The sequence below is a fragment of the Panulirus ornatus genome, chromosome 1 (assembly GCF_036320965.1).
Source record: "Panulirus ornatus isolate Po-2019 chromosome 1, ASM3632096v1, whole genome shotgun sequence".
NCBI lineage: Eukaryota > Metazoa > Arthropoda > Malacostraca > Decapoda > Palinuridae > Panulirus > Panulirus ornatus.
In genome coordinates, this window is record NC_092224.1 from 20,785,137 (window position 1) to 20,801,496 (window position 16,360).

A 16,360-nucleotide genomic window follows, 5' to 3' on the forward strand; every position below is an offset into this window, starting at 1 on the left:
CACGTCCCTGTGTGGTGTAAGGTTAGCACGTCCCTGTGTGGTGTAAGGTTAGCACGTCCCTGTGTGGTGTAAGGTTAGCACGTCCCTGTGTGGTGTAAGGTTAGCACGTCCCTGTGTGGTGTAAGGTTAGCACGTCCCTGTGTGGTGTAAGGTTAGCACGTCCCTGTGTGGTGTAAGGTTAGCACGTCCCTGTGTGGTGTGCGGTTAGCACGTCCCTGTGTGGTGTAAGGTTAGCACGTCCCTGTGTGGTGTGCGGTTAGCACGTCCCTGTGTGGTGTAAGGTTAGCACGTCCCTGTGTGGTGTAAGGTTAGCACGTCCCTGTGTGGTGTAAGGTTAGCACGTCCCTGTGTGGTGTAAGGTTAGCACGTCCCTGTGTGGTGTAAGGTTAGCACGTCCCTGTGTGGTGTAAGGTTAGCACGTCCCTGTGTGGTGTAAGGTTAGCACGTCCCTGTGTGGTGTAAGGTTAGCACGTCCCTGTGTGGTGTGTGGTAGGCAGGTCCCTGTGTGGTGTGCGGTTAGCACGTCCCTGTGTGGTGTAAGGTTAGCACGTCCCTGTGTGGTGTAAGGTTAGCACGTCCCTGTGTGGTGTAAGGTTAGCACGTCCCTGTGTGGTGTAAGGTTAGCACGTCCCTGTGTGGTGTGCGGTTAGCACGTCCCTGTGTGGTGTGCGGTTAGCACGTCCCTGTGTGGTGTAAGGTTAGCACGTCCCTGTGTGGTGTGTGGTAGGCAGGTCCCTGTGTGGTGTAAGGTTAGCACGTCCCTGTGTGGTGTAAGGTTAGCACGTCCCTGTGTGGTGTAAGGTTAGCACGTCCCTGTGTGGTGTAAGGTTAGCACGTCCCTGTGTGGTGTAAGGTTAGCACGTCCCTGTGTGGTGTAAGGTTAGCACGTCCCTGTGTGGTGTGTGGTAGGCAGGTCCCTGTGTGGTGTAAGGTTAGCACGTCCCTGTGTGGTGTAAGGTTAGCACGTCCCTGTGTGGTGTAAGGTTAGCACGTCCCTGTGTGGTGTGCGGTTAGCACGTCCCTGTGTGGTGTAAGGTTAGCACGTCCCTGTGTGGTGTAAGGTTAGCACGTCCCTGTGTGGTGTGCGGTTAGCACGTCCCTGTGTGGTGTAAGGTTAGCACGTCCCTGTGTGGTGTAAGGTTAGCACGTCCCTGTGTGGTGTAAGGTTAGCACGTCCCTGTGTGGTGTAAGGTTAGCACGTCCCTGTGTGGTGTAAGGTTAGCACGTCCCTGTGTGGTGTAAGGTTAGCACGTCCCTGTGTGGTGTAAGGTTAGCACGTCCCTGTGTGGTGTGTGGTAGGCAGGTCCCTGTGTGGTGTGTGGTAGGCAGGTCCCTGTGTGGTGTAAGGTTAGCACGTCCCTGTGTGGTGTAAGGTTAGCACGTCCCTGTGTGGTGTAAGGTTAGCACGTCCCTGTGTGGTGTAAGGTTAGCACGTCCCTGTGTGGTGTAAGGTTAGCACGTCCCTGTGTGGTGTAAGGTTAGCACGTCCCTGTGTGGTGTAAGGTTAGCACGTCCCTGTGTGGTGTGCGGTTAGCACGTCCCTGTGTGGTGTAAGGTTAGCACGTCCCTGTGTGGTGTAAGGTTAGCACGTCCCTGTGTGGTGTAAGGTTAGCACGTCCCTGTGTGGTGTATGGTTGGCAGGTCCCTGTGTGGTGTAAGGTTAGCACGTCCCTGTGTGGTGTAAGGTTAGCACGTCCCTGTGTGGTGTAAGGTTAGCACGTCCCTGTGTGGTGTGTGGTTGGCACGTCCTTGTGTGGTCTATGGTTGGCACGTCTCTGTGTGTTGTTTGGTTGGCAGGTCCCTGTGTGGTGTATGGTTGGCAGGTCCCTGTGTGGTGTAAGGTTAGCACGTCCCTGTGTGGTGTAAGGTTAGCACGTCCCTGTGTGGTGTGCGGTTAGCACGTCCCTGTGTGGTGTAAGGTTAGCACGTCCCTGTGTGGTGTGTGGTAGGCAGGTCCCTGTGTGGTGTAAGGTTAGCACGTCCCTGTGTGGTGTAAGGTTAGCACGTCCCTGTGTGGTGTAAGGTTAGCACGTCCCTGTGTGGTGTGTGGTAGGCAGGTCCCTGTGTGGTGTAAGGTTAGCACGTCCCTGTGTGGTGTAAGGTTAGCACGTCCCTGTGTGGTGTAAGGTTAGCACGTCCCTGTGTGGTGTAAGGTTAGCACGTCCCTGTGTGGTGTAAGGTTAGCACGTCCCTGTGTGGTGTAAGGTTAGCACGTCCCTGTGTGGTGTAAGGTTAGCACGTCCCTGTGTGGTGTAAGGTTAGCACGTCCCTGTGTGGTGTGCGGTTAGCACGTCCCTGTGTGGTGTGTGGTAGGCAGGTCCCTGTGTGGTGTAAGGTTAGCACGTCCCTGTGTGGTGTAAGGTTAGCACGTCCCTGTGTGGTGTAAGGTTAGCACGTCCCTGTGTGGTGTGCGGTTAGCACGTCCCTGTGTGGTGTAAGGTTAGCACGTCCCTGTGTGGTGTAAGGTTAGCACGTCCCTGTGTGGTGTATGGTTGGCAGGTCCCTGTGTGGTGTAAGGTTAGCACGTCCCTGTGTGGTGTATGGTTGGCAGGTCCCTGTGTGGTGTGTGGTAGGCAGGTCCCTGTGTGGTGTGCGGTTAGCACGTCCCTGTGTGGTGTGCGGTTAGCACGTCCCTGTGTGGTGTGCGGTTAGCACGTCCCTGTGTGGTGTAAGGTTAGCACGTCCCTGTGTGGTGTAAGGTTAGCACGTCCCTGTGTGGTGTAAGGTTAGCACGTCCCTGTGTGGTGTAAGGTTAGCACGTCCCTGTGTGGTGTAAGGTTAGCACGTCCCTGTGTGGTGTAAGGTTAGCACGTCCCTGTGTGGTGTGCGGTTAGCACGTCCCTGTGTGGTGTATGGTTGGCAGGTCCCTGTGTGGTGTGCGGTTAGCACGTCCCTGTGTGGTGTAAGGTTAGCACGTCCCTGTGTGGTGTAAGGTTAGCACGTCCCTGTGTGGTGTAAGGTTAGCACGTCCCTGTGTGGTGTAAGGTTAGCACGTCCCTGTGTGGTGTAAGGTTAGCACGTCCCTGTGTGGTGTGTGGTAGGCAGGTCCCTGTGTGGTGTAAGGTTAGCACGTCCCTGTGTGGTGTGCGGTTAGCACGTCCCTGTGTGGTGTGTGGTAGGCAGGTCCCTGTGTGGTGTAAGGTTAGCACGTCCCTGTGTGGTGTGCGGTTAGCACGTCCCTGTGTGGTGTAAGGTTAGCACGTCCCTGTGTGGTGTAAGGTTAGCACGTCCCTGTGTGGTGTAAGGTTAGCACGTCCCTGTGTGGTGTAAGGTTAGCACGTCCCTGTGTGGTGTAAGGTTAGCACGTCCCTGTGTGGTGTAAGGTTAGCACGTCCCTGTGTGGTGTAAGGTTAGCACGTCCCTGTGTGGTGTAAGGTTAGCACGTCCCTGTGTGGTGTGCGGTTAGCACGTCCCTGTGTGGTGTAAGGTTAGCACGTCCCTGTGTGGTGTAAGGTTAGCACGTCCCTGTGTGGTGTGTGGTAGGCAGGTCCCTGTGTGGTGTAAGGTTAGCACGTCCCTGTGTGGTGTGCGGTTAGCACGTCCCTGTGTGGTGTAAGGTTAGCACGTCCCTGTGTGGTGTAAGGTTAGCACGTCCCTGTGTGGTGTAAGGTTAGCACGTCCCTGTGTGGTGTAAGGTTAGCACGTCCCTGTGTGGTGTGCGGTTAGCACGTCCCTGTGTGGTGTAAGGTTAGCACGTCCCTGTGTGGTGTAAGGTTAGCACGTCCCTGTGTGGTGTAAGGTTAGCACGTCCCTGTGTGGTGTGCGGTTAGCACGTCCCTGTGTGGTGTAAGGTTAGCACGTCCCTGTGTGGTGTAAGGTTAGCACGTCCCTGTGTGGTGTGTGGTAGGCAGGTCCCTGTGTGGTGTAAGGTTAGCACGTCCCTGTGTGGTGTAAGGTTAGCACGTCCCTGTGTGGTGTAAGGTTAGCACGTCCCTGTGTGGTGTAAGGTTAGCACGTCCCTGTGTGGTGTAAGGTTAGCACGTCCCTGTGTGGTGTAAGGTTAGCACGTCCCTGTGTGGTGTAAGGTTAGCACGTCCCTGTGTGGTGTAAGGTTAGCACGTCCCTGTGTGGTGTAAGGTTAGCACGTCCCTGTGTGGTGTAAGGTTAGCACGTCCCTGTGTGGTGTAAGGTTAGCACGTCCCTGTGTGGTGTGCGGTTAGCACGTCCCTGTGTGGTGTGCGGTTAGCACGTCCCTGTGTGGTGTAAGGTTAGCACGTCCCTGTGTGGTGTAAGGTTAGCACGTCCCTGTGTGGTGTAAGGTTAGCACGTCCCTGTGTGGTGTGCGGTTAGCACGTCCCTGTGTGGTGTAAGGTTAGCACGTCCCTGTGTGGTGTAAGGTTAGCACGTCCCTGTGTGGTGTGCGGTTAGCACGTCCCTGTGTGGTGTGTGGTAGGCAGGTCCCTGTGTGGTGTATGGTTGGCAGGTCCCTGTGTGGTGTAAGGTTAGCACGTCCCTGTGTGGTGTAAGGTTAGCACGTCCCTGTGTGGTGTAAGGTTAGCACGTCCCTGTGTGGTGTAAGGTTAGCACGTCCCTGTGTGGTGTAAGGTTAGCACGTCCCTGTGTGGTGTAAGGTTAGCACGTCCCTGTGTGGTGTAAGGTTAGCACGTCCCTGTGTGGTGTGTGGTAGGCAGGTCCCTGTGTGGTGTAAGGTTAGCACGTCCCTGTGTGGTGTGCGGTTAGCACGTCCCTGTGTGGTGTGCGGTTAGCACGTCCCTGTGTGGTGTAAGGTTAGCACGTCCCTGTGTGGTGTAAGGTTAGCACGTCCCTGTGTGGTGTAAGGTTAGCACGTCCCTGTGTGGTGTAAGGTTAGCACGTCCCTGTGTGGTGTAAGGTTAGCACGTCCCTGTGTGGTGTAAGGTTAGCACGTCCCTGTGTGGTGTAAGGTTAGCACGTCCCTGTGTGGTGTAAGGTTAGCACGTCCCTGTGTGGTGTAAGGTTAGCACGTCCCTGTGTGGTGTGCGGTTAGCACGTCCCTGTGTGGTGTAAGGTTAGCACGTCCCTGTGTGGTGTGCGGTTAGCACGTCCCTGTGTGGTGTAAGGTTAGCACGTCCCTGTGTGGTGTGCGGTTAGCACGTCCCTGTGTGGTGTGCGGTTAGCACGTCCCTGTGTGGTGTAAGGTTAGCACGTCCCTGTGTGGTGTGTGGTAGGCAGGTCCCTGTGTGGTGTAAGGTTAGCACGTCCCTGTGTGGTGTAAGGTCCTTCAATGGGGCCACAGCTTCACAGTAAAGAAAAAAAAAACTTTTTGTGAGGGATTTTCAGAAGTGGTCATTCATTGGTCTGGCCTCACACTGGTAGCGCTACTGTCGTGATATTGTAAACATAATCGATTGCTAACCGTATTTCCTGTCATTTGCTATAATGAACAACAGTACATTGATTTCGTATCTTGATGGAAAGAAATGTCAAGTGGTATGACCATGATCATGTGGAAATTTCATCTCACGTTACCAGCGCTCACGAGGTGACACGAGTCATGCTTATTACTGGTCATTTCGCAATTTCATGGGACATATCCTGGAAGAGATGCTTACACACGCACGCTAGCTAGTGTTGCATATATTGATGTCGCTGAGACTAAACTGTTTACGTGGAGTTCGCTAACGTAAGAATGTGTATCGCTGGCCTATTGGTGCAATGGTTGACCTGGAGTTTGCTTACGTAAGACTGTGTATTGCTGACATGTTGGTGCGATGGTGGGGCTTTACGCTTATATTGACGACAAGGGTTAGGTCATCCTCCTCCAGTCATAGCCACCAATAGGGGATTAGAAAATTAATGATCATCGTCTCTGATGAGGATTATTCTAGGATCAGACGTTGGTTGGCTGTGTGGGCTTCAGGCCTGTCAACTACCTGTTGGTCAGTGGTTTGTTGGGTTTTACGGCCATCGACCTATGAGGTAGGTCATTAGGCCTTCAACCCTATTTAATATGCGATTGAAATCATCCCTAAATACCTGTTCTAAAAAAATTTTTTTAGAAAAGTAGAAAAATAGAAAAAGTATAATTCTGATGTAATAATAAGATAAGATATGATTAGAAATGAATAATGGAAAGAAGAGATTGTGTGGGTATTGAGCGAACGTGGCAGCAAACACCGCCCAGTCGGCACAGCAGGCCACTGTTGCAGTTTACCCAAGAGTGCGAAGAGATAGGACAGACTAAAGATAGTCCTCCGCCGCGCCATGCACACAGAAATAGTAATTTATTTGGAGGTCTGCCGGCTCAATCCAATGGCGTAGTTGCCCGGAGGATGATCCCCTTCTCTCAAGGCCGATCGTCTAATGATAGGTGGACATGTCCACTCACATCCGACATGCCCAAGTAGGAGGAACCTTTAAACCATAGAAAACAGCTCGCCAACCTTACCTTACATCATTATTTCTGTTTCTCTGAGGAAGACCATCAATTTGTCTAGAGTAACTCCGAGTTGTCCCCGAGTACATTGACAGTGTTAAAACGTTTATTTCGTGATGTAATAGTCTATTAAATTTTCCGTGTTGATTGAAGCTGTGGCATCTTAAATGTTGTTTTGCTAAGGTTTCTTGGAATTGCTTACATGTTGGTGGAAATTTTTTGTTAATATTCGTCCTCATGTGGGTGAAAAATGTAGAGTTCATTCTGAGGCTGGCCAGCACCACCTCCTCTCTTCTGTTCTTGCGATATGAGGTCGGCCAGTCCGCCACTTTTTGCTTGTATTTTTTGTTGATGGTCAGGTTGGTCCACTGACTCTGCTACAGAAGATAAATTGATCTCTTCCCCAGTGAAAGGCAGGACCCCAGCTCCCGAGGGATGGGAGCGACCTCCTCGAGTTCTGAGGTCGACTTAGCCATGCTGTCTGCCTGCTCATTGCCGTATATATTGCCATGACCAGCCAGGCACCCAGATCAAGATGATATCTTTTTCACATGAATTTAGTTTATTGATAATATTGTTCTGTAATTGCCAGGGTCATTAAGGCCGTCAACGTAAGTTGACATCCACCAACCGAAACATCAACACCGTCTTCAGGTGTTGGAGATCATTCTAAGACCACATACACTCTCACTGTGCATGTGACCCATCTCTGGGACCTTACACATTCCGTCATTGCATGTGTGGAGGTACTGTAGTTCCCTCTGTAAGTTTTACACCTGCCGGGCATCATGTATGTACCTATACTATGAATCGATCTTATGAATTCATATTTTACATATCGAGCCATAAGTATCAGTGTTCTATACGCCGTTTACTCGCACCTGTATACCCTGTGGTAACTCACTGCGATGCCTTCAGTATTATTCCTCCATATCCGACGGGACATCTGGGTTCCTGGACACACTTGGGCCCTCCTTGTCACCCTCTTATATCGAAGTATTGTGCCCACTGTGCGCCCCATACTTCCCTCCGTCTACCCCTGAACATGTACCCTTCACACGTGCTCCTACTGGAATGCCAAAGTTGCCTCTTTGTGATCAGACATAATGACATTTTGAAGTTGAGGCCCTTGTTTGTTGCAACCATGTGTCGTGGGCCTGTTGTTACACACGTATCGTGGATTTGTTGGTACTGCCATAACCGGGGGTTGTCCAGCCTTTTGGTAAAATCTTGGATCTTGGACCTGTTGGTAGAGCTACGTGTTTAGCGTCTGCTGGTATAGGCGTATGTTGTCCAGGTGGAGGAGGAGGAGTTACCAGCAGCAAGAAGCCAACAGAAGAAGCATCTCGAGACCAGACAATCCGTCGCCGCCCCGTTGACCCAGCGTTGATATCACCCACAAATAAATTGATGGGTGACACGAACACTGCTGTGCTTTGCGGGGATGTTGTTGAGCTTTGTGCCTCACATTCACGAGAAATCAGGCTAAAATGGCGCTTAGGTTCTTCTTGAGTGGCTGTCTTTTGTCCTCACCCTCGTCTCTTGGTCCTTTAACAAGAGCACTTTATCTAAAATGTGGCCCTCATTCCACTCCCGTCTTTATTTGGGTCTCGCACCAACTAAGCGTGTCAGCCGAGGACAGAAAAGTCAGCACTCATACTCTAAATGTTTGAGCTACTGCTGGCGTCGTCAGCGTAACCTGTATTTGTGTTTCTTATTGGGAAGAAAAATCAGAGGATGTTTGAGCGACAGATGAGGTTAAGTGGTACAAACATCCTCCGATTTTCCTTCTGAGCCCTCTTAAATTTGCTCCTGCGGTGGGTTGCCACACCATCCTCAAAACCACCATTCTCTCCCTGGCTACCACCATACCCTACTCCTTACCTCCCCCCTTCGGAATCCCCAGCCGCACCACACCCTCGATGGCGGATGGCGTTGTTAAGTTGCATAGTAACCCACTTCCTCATCTACCACTTTGTATACCTTTAATATTGCCAGCACAGCCTTCCTGCTCAACGGTAAGATATTTTCCCTGAAGTATTTCATTCCAGCTATCAGCAGTTGTTATCCGGCTGAGTAAACAGATGAATTATTGACAGCTGTGTATATTGGTTAATCCTCGTACGTCTGGTAATGTTACGACAGAGTTGCTAACTTAGCTGTTTTGGCGCTAGACCTAGGACTTTTTATAGAGATCTTGCGCGTTTTTTCGGCGCTTTATTTGTATTTAGACCTAAACTTAGTGTTATTTCACTAAATGAGGAAATTCAAACATTATTCAAGATACCTTAATGTGATTGAGCAAGATAGATTAAATCCTATTAAAACGACAAGGAAAACAATGAAAATATTGCACGTAATTCATTTTCATCGAAATGAATATGTTCGAAGATTTTATTAACAGGTTTAGTTCGGGTGTATTTCGCGGGTTCCCCTTCCTTAAGTCCCCCCTCCCCGTGGGCCATGAAGAAAAGCAACATTGCTGGTTGTGTGTGCGTGTGAAGGCCGTTACATTTAACGAACAGCAATGAGTCAGAAATATACTCAACATAGTGCAGAGTGGTTGAAAGACCCCAAATATGAAAAGTGGTTTAGAAAAGTAGAGGGGGACGACACAAAATAGCTTCGCAAGCACCACCATTGTCCGTTGTTTGTCGTACTTAGTGAAGCTGAAAGACACAGCAAAGCAGCTAAACACAAGAAAACTGAAGAGCCATTCACTACTCAAAGACAAACCACAGATTCGTTTGAAAAAATGAGTGATGACGCACGGATGATTGAAGGAAATTTGTCACTATTCATTTCAGACCATTGTTCATTACGTGTTGTTGATCGTCTGAGTTGTTCATTACGTGTTGTTGATCGTCTGAGCTGTTCATTGCGTGTTGTTGATCGTCTGAGCTGTTCATTACGTGTTGTTGATCATCCGAGCTGTTCATTACGTGTTGTTGATCATCTGAGCTGTTCATTACGTGTTGTTGATCATCCGAGCTGTTCATTACGTGTTGATCATCTGAGCTGTTCATTACGTGTTGTTGATCATCTGAGCTGTTCATTACATGTTGTTGATCATCTGAGCTGTTCATTACGTGTTGTTGATCATCTGAGCTGTTCATTAGGTGTTGTTGATCGTCTGAGCTGTTCATTACGTGTTGTTGATCATCTGAGCTGTTCATTACGTGTTGTCGATCGTCTGAGCTGTTCATTACGTGTTGTTGATCGTCTGAGCTGTTCATTACGTGTTGTTGATCATGTGAGCTGTTCATTACGTGTTGATCATCTGAGCTGTTCATTACGTGTTGTTGATAGTCTGAGCTGTTCATTACGTATTGTTGATCGTCTGAGCTGTTCATTACATTTTGTTGATCGTCTGAGCTGTTTATTACATTTTGTTGATCATCTGAGCTGTTCATTACGTGTTGTTGGTCGTCTGAGCTGTTCATTACGTGTTGTTGATCATCTGAGCTGTTCATTACGTGTTGTTGATCATCTGAGCTGTTCATTACATGTTGATCGTCTGAGCTGTTCATTACGTGGTGTTGATCATCTGAGCTGTTCATTACGTGTTGTTGATCATTTGAGCTGTTCATTACGTGTTATTGATCATCTGAGCTGTTCATTACGTGTTGTTGATCATCTGAGCTGTTCATTACGTGTTGTTGATCGTCTGAGCTGTTCATTACGTGTTGTTGATCATCTGAGCTGTTCATTACGTGTTGTTGATCATCTGAGCTGTTCATTACGTGTTGTTGATCATCTGAGCTGTTCATTACGTGTTGTTGATCATCTCAGTGAGCTGTGCAAAGCACGATTTGCAGACAGTAAAGGATGCAAGAATTTCAAGTTAAAAAGGTCGAAGTGTAGTGCAGTTGTGCGCAATATGATCACCTCGCATTTTAACAGTGACTTGAAAGTGATATAAACAGTCAGAAGTTTAGCCTCATAATAAATGAAAGTAGCGTTATTATGGTAACGAAACTATTGGGTATTGCGATACGATTCTTTTCTGAGAGTAAAAAGATTGTAGTGACTTTCTTGGATCTTGTTGAGCTGACTGACTGTAAAGCTAATTGGATATGTGATGCCATCAAGAAGTCCTTGAAAAATAATTGGTTGGAGTTGCAAAACCTTGTAATTGGCACCGACAATGCTTCTGTGATGACAAGTGTTAACAGTGGAGTGTATGCTAAACTCAAGTTAGAAGTTCCTCATCTGATCTTGATCAAGTGTGTGTATCATTCTCCGCAGCTAGCTATCACTCATGCTGCAGCTGTGTCTCCCTAGGAACCTGGATTTTATGATCAAAGACCTATAATTGGTTCTCCTACTCTGCCATTCGCCAGCAAGGTACAAGATCTTTCATTTGATCAATGATGGTTAAGCTCCATGAAATTAATACAGCTAAACCAGACGGGAATGGATGAAGGCAATAAGTAAATATATATATATATATATATATATATATATGTTTGTGTTGGGCATGTTTCATTTTCCCCGTGGACTCATAGGAATATATACATTGGTATGTGGGTGGGTTGGGCCATTCCTCGTCTTGTTTCCTTGCTAACGCGGAAGACGGCGGTTATATGTAATAAATGAATTAATACATAAAGCCAGACTCGATGGCTGTCAGATGAATCAGCAATTGTCAGGATACTGCAGCAGTGGGTTGAACTTAAGACTCGCTTTGAAATGGCAAGAAATGGTGAAAGGTGTTACACAGCACAGATCCTACATGACATGTTTTGCGACAAGAAAAACTATATCTTCCTGATCAATTCCTGGAGAAGTTCAGCGTATAAATGAGAAATTTGAAGCGGAGGTACAGGAACTAACCAAACTGCTAAGTGACCTTATTCAGCTTATTGATTCCATAGGAAAATTAAAGGAAGGTGATTCAACACAGAACTACTACTTAGACCCACATCAGTACTTGAAGTACGAGTTTGAAAAGGGGATGGGACAGTGTAAGGTTCCTTATGAAAAGGATATTCGAGGAAAATGCATACAGTTTGCTGTGTTGGTGAAACAGCTTCGTCAGCGTTTGCCAAACAATGTCCAAGTGTTACAGTCAGCGTCATCACTGAGTGCAAGTGAATGCCTGCAACCAATAAAACCTGGATTGCTGGAATTAGCAAAGATGTTTACTGATAACGAAAATTCTCACACGCATTGAGTTCCAGTGGAGGAAGCTTCATCATGTATTGTGTAAACATAACCTTGGCATCCTAGCACACTGGGCTGAAATAGCCTCGTTCAGGAATGCAAGAGAAAATCCCTTCAGTGACCTCTCTGAGTTGGCTTTGACTGTGCTGATGTAGCCTCACTCCAAAGCTGATGTAGAGCGTATCTTTAGTCATATAAACATCCTGAAGTCAAAGCTTCGAAATTGACCGAGTATCAAAAGCTTAAATGCATTATTAACAATCAAGTATGGACTAAGAAGATATGGAAACTGCTGTTATGATTATTAACTACCTGAGGAAGTTCTGGGAAGCACTGGGTCATTATTGAAAGCATGCGAGTCATCGCAACCGCAACCAGGACCCTCGCTTAGACCACAACCCCAGGACATCGAGGACCAAGATATTGCGGTTTGGGAATTAGCAGATCTGGAATAATGGTGAGTGTTTTAGTGTTAAAACAGTAGTTCGAACCTGTCATTAACAATTTGGCACGTCAAAGAGAAGAAATAATTGGAAGAGCACTTTTTCGATATCATTTTCGTAAGTTTAGTGCTTTTCGGGAGTGAATAATCTAGCGCCATCTGAAATTTTGAGTTGGCAACTCTGGGCCGCCAGATGTCCTTGCCGTCCACAGACCGGGACGGATGGATAAACAGGAGCCCCTTGTTGTGGTGCAGAAGACTCACGATGTACTTCCACAATCTGCTTTTCTTCTTTGATAAAGTTAGTCGTCTTCGATTAACATCAGTCTCCCTGAGTTCAGTTGTCAAGAGAAAAGGGAGCCACTTAATCTCAATATTGTGCGTTGCCTGCATTCCAACACTACCAGTTATGTACGCATCTCGTAACAGTTCTGTTTACATTCCTTTCCAAAGTTTATCAGCCTCTGTCATGGATTTTATTAATCTCTTTATATTGTTGATGATATCATCTGTTCTAAACCTAGTCCAGAGCCGGAGGCTCTTAACCGAAAGGGGCTTTTGAATTGTCATAATTCCACTTAAAACTAATATTTTCTTCAGCTTCTGAATTTTAAATTTTGATAAGAAAATGTTGATAGAAGCGACGTTGGCTGTTTGGGCTGAATTCATCCACTAACTGAATATAATTCTTGACACCTTTTTCATGTGATAAAAAGAATACACTCTATACATGTGACCTGTGACTTACAGAATGTTTTGATATAAACTTTAGATATTGAAGTAATGGTAAAATCCATAACGAGCGTTTCCTTAAGTCTTAATATCATTCCCATTTTTAGATTAATAAATTACTCTTTAACTCGGACTTTAAAAAAAATATATTAAAGCCTTATCTCACCTTTTGCATGTCTGGTCCATACACACCTTACTTTTGTAACTCGGTGGCCCGTGTGTTCGAACCCCTCCCCCCCCCCGGCACACACACACACACACACACACACACACACACACACACACTTGAATTCAATTGACCGTTCTTTATTCATTTACTATTTATCTTTATGGAGGATGGGTGACGCCTGATGTTAGTCGAGAAGGAAGCGTTACCTTATCTGCAGTGGTTTTGGTATGTAGAGTACGTATTGTGCAGCAGTGAAATTTGTGTGATTTTAAACAAATTTGTTTTCTGTTTTTGTCCGAATGAATAAAATAAGGAGCGCTTTATTGAAATGAGGCAGCCATTCGGCTTATGATACACAGGCAAGATATTGCAGAACTGGATGGTCATACTGGTAATTACCTAACTACTCTTATCAGAACTTAACATCAGATTAGGGTTGGATATTTCCACGTTTTGGACAAGAACATGAGAGGAACATGTTCTACATAGTCAGGGTGTGCTTGGGTTTATAACTTGGTTTTGTAGTTTGTGTACATGAACATGTTTGTAAACTAATGAAATTTTGTGCTGAAGATTTCATTCATTTCAGCATTAATTTGATTAAACTGTGTTGTTCATAGTTTTATTTTTACATGCAGTACTACAAAGAATACGAACTTATAATGCCATTGATATGAGTTTTAATGGTAATAGTAATAATAATGTGATGATTAAGAAAATAATTAGTTGGAAATATATCAAAAGAATAATTCCCTTTTCCGCCGGTGCCAAACACAAACGTTTGTCATAGCAGAGAAAGTACGTAACACAAGATGACCACCTCAAAGATTTTCGTGTCGACAGGAATGGAGGTCGTCTCACCAGTCTGTATAATGTTTAAAAACGTAGGCCAACAGTTCTATGAAGCGATGCCACATTTCGGTGTTGTTCATCCGCGAGATACGATGGAAAAGGATCGTGTAGTCTTTCCGTGAAAAGCCGCGGCTCTGACTCAGTTCAGGTTGGGTGCCACTGTCACATCCCGGCAGGAAGAGGAGAAGGCGGCTTTTGTTCACACATCTGGCATCGTCCCGCTGCAAGTGGTGGCTTAAGCGACGAAGCTGCACGCCGTTAGCGAGACGGCTCATTAAGCCTTACCTTGTGAGCTGTGCCCGAATCTATAACTCAAATGAAAAACTGTTGTCTTGAGCCTAAAACGATATATAGTTATAGATTATAGTTAAATACAGTAATAAAAGTAAGTTAAAGACATATATTTTCATTACATAAGTGTCCCAAGATATGTAGGTAAGATGTTATGGTAATACATATGATGGGAAATTGTGAAGGATATGTTACAATCGCTGAATTAGTCACAAACCTTGGATTTAAAACGTCATGAAACACGAACGTTAAACGTTATAAACTGCTGCTCTAAAACATTACCTACTTCTGACCTAAATCGTTATAAACCACTGACCGAAAACGTTACAAACCGCCGACCTAAACTTTAAAACCGTTGACATTGAACGTTACAAACCGCTGACCTAAAACGTTACCTACCGTTGACCTAATTATGTTACAAACTGCTGAACTAGACAGTACGTTACATTCTTGAATACACCGCCCAAGTGTATCCTTATCCTCAGCACAACGCATCTTACCTCCTTTGACATCGTCCACACAGCATACTCCAACTTCCCATCCATATATGTACCCTAGTTCTGACATAGCCACAATAATATCCTTACGCTAGTCATTCCCATCACTATAGCTTCCAACGCGTCATTCCCATCAGCATAGTTTCCAACGCCTCTGTTTCCCATCAGTATAGTTTCTAACACCTGTTTGCTTCCCATCAGTATAGTTTCCAACACCTCTATATATTTCCCATCAGTATAGTTTCCAACAACTCTATATGTTCCCCATCAGTAAAGTTTCCAACACCTCTATATGTTTCCCATCAGTATAGTTTCCAACACCTGTTTCCCGTCAGTATAGTTTCCAACACCTCTATATATTTCCCATCAGTATAGTTTCCAACACCTCTATGTTTCCCATCAGTATAGTTTCCAACATCTCTATATGTTTCCCATCAGTATAGTTTCTAACACCTCTATGTTTCCCATCATTACAGTTTCTTACACCTCTATATGTCTCCCATCAGTATAGTTTCTAACACCTGTTTGCTTCCCATCAGTATAGTTTCCAACACCTGTATGTTTCCCATCAGTACAGTTTCCAACACTATATGCTTCCCATCAGTATAGTTTCCAACACCTGTGTTTCCCATCAGTATAGTTTCTAACACTCCCATCAGTATAGTTTCCAACACCTCTGTTTCCCATCAGTATAGTTTCCAACACCTCTGTGTTTCCCATCAGTATAGTTTCCAACACCTCTATATGTTTCCCATCATTATAGTTTCCAACACCTCTATGTTTCCCATAAGTATAGTTTCTACCCACACACACGCACACACACACACAGATGTCTGACTGTTTGCCACATGCCAGGCAAAACTTCAAAAGTTGCCATATACCAGAGTTGCCTCATGCCATGTATACATTACAGGCAAAAATTATGTGAATGCTCAGTATCGCGACATAGAAAACACCCCCAGGACACTGAACGTGAGGCAGCATGCTGATGTTTGGTTTTGTACGTAGCGCACATTACCTATACCTCATGCCGTCAATTGTATTGTGATTTCGCTCGGGAGACCTGAACTCAAAACAAAATATGTGTGTATTGCATTGGCTGCCAGTTAAACCACAACCGATGTCAAACGCACACATGACAATTTTTTTTTTTTTTATATTAAGAAGCTCTTAAGAGTGTTCAGTAATAACAGTAAAACATCATCGCGCAACCAAACACAGCCGGCGGAGGGTGGATGGTTAACGAATTCCATTGTGGACTTACTGGACTGGACTGGTCGCCCTCCTCCTCCTCCTCCCAAACCTCTACCACTCCACCCACTCTCTCACTTCTGGTCATCTCACTTCCCACACCACATCACCTGGCGATCGCGTGGACTTCGTCAAGAGCACTAAGGTCTACATATCTCAGGAGGGCAAGGTGCGAGGCTGAAAACGATGCCACAGTTCAGATCGCATCCGGATGTGAGCGAAAACTTTTAATGTTGTTTTCAACTCCTCGGCTTATGGTGTGCTGTCGAGTGCGTTTGAAAATATGCTGCCAAGTAATTTCACTTTCCCACAAAACTCCGCGTGGACGACCAGCTCCCGCTGTCAAAAGTAATTTTCCATATAAGAGAATCAGAAAAAGCACAGCGGGAGGACCAGAATCTGATCTTTCTCTAGTGGGAAAGAGAAACAACGGTTGGTGCGAGCAAACGTGAAAGACACCAGCAATCTGTGTGTAGCGGCGGCTGGCGGGCACTCGAGCGAGCGAGAGCAGACGGCTCGACCGCTTGTTCGATGTGCTCTCTCCTCACGTTAGTTAGTAGAACAATACAGCAGAGGAGAGAGATGATATGCAAGTCACTCAAGAC

The 16,360-nt window shown here is 46.3% G+C and overlaps 1 protein-coding gene across 2 annotated transcripts in view; it reads right to left on the minus strand.

Moving 5' to 3' along the window:
* The window catches only part of LOC139762430 (equilibrative nucleobase transporter 1-like), a 59,696-nt gene extending 43,800 nt beyond the window's left edge, over window positions 1–15,896 (minus strand). Inside the window, exon 1 of one of the 2 annotated variants that reach the window (XM_071687440.1) lies at window positions 15,769–15,896. Coding sequence is in view for 1 of the 2 variants with exons in the window: in XM_071687529.1 (XP_071543630.1) it covers window positions 15,769–15,843 (75 nt within the window). In the remaining variant the exon portion in view is untranslated. The remainder of the gene's footprint in view (window positions 1–15,768) is intronic. The other variant, XM_071687529.1, reaches the window with a different exon arrangement.
* Window positions 15,897–16,360: the final 464 nt, after the last annotated feature.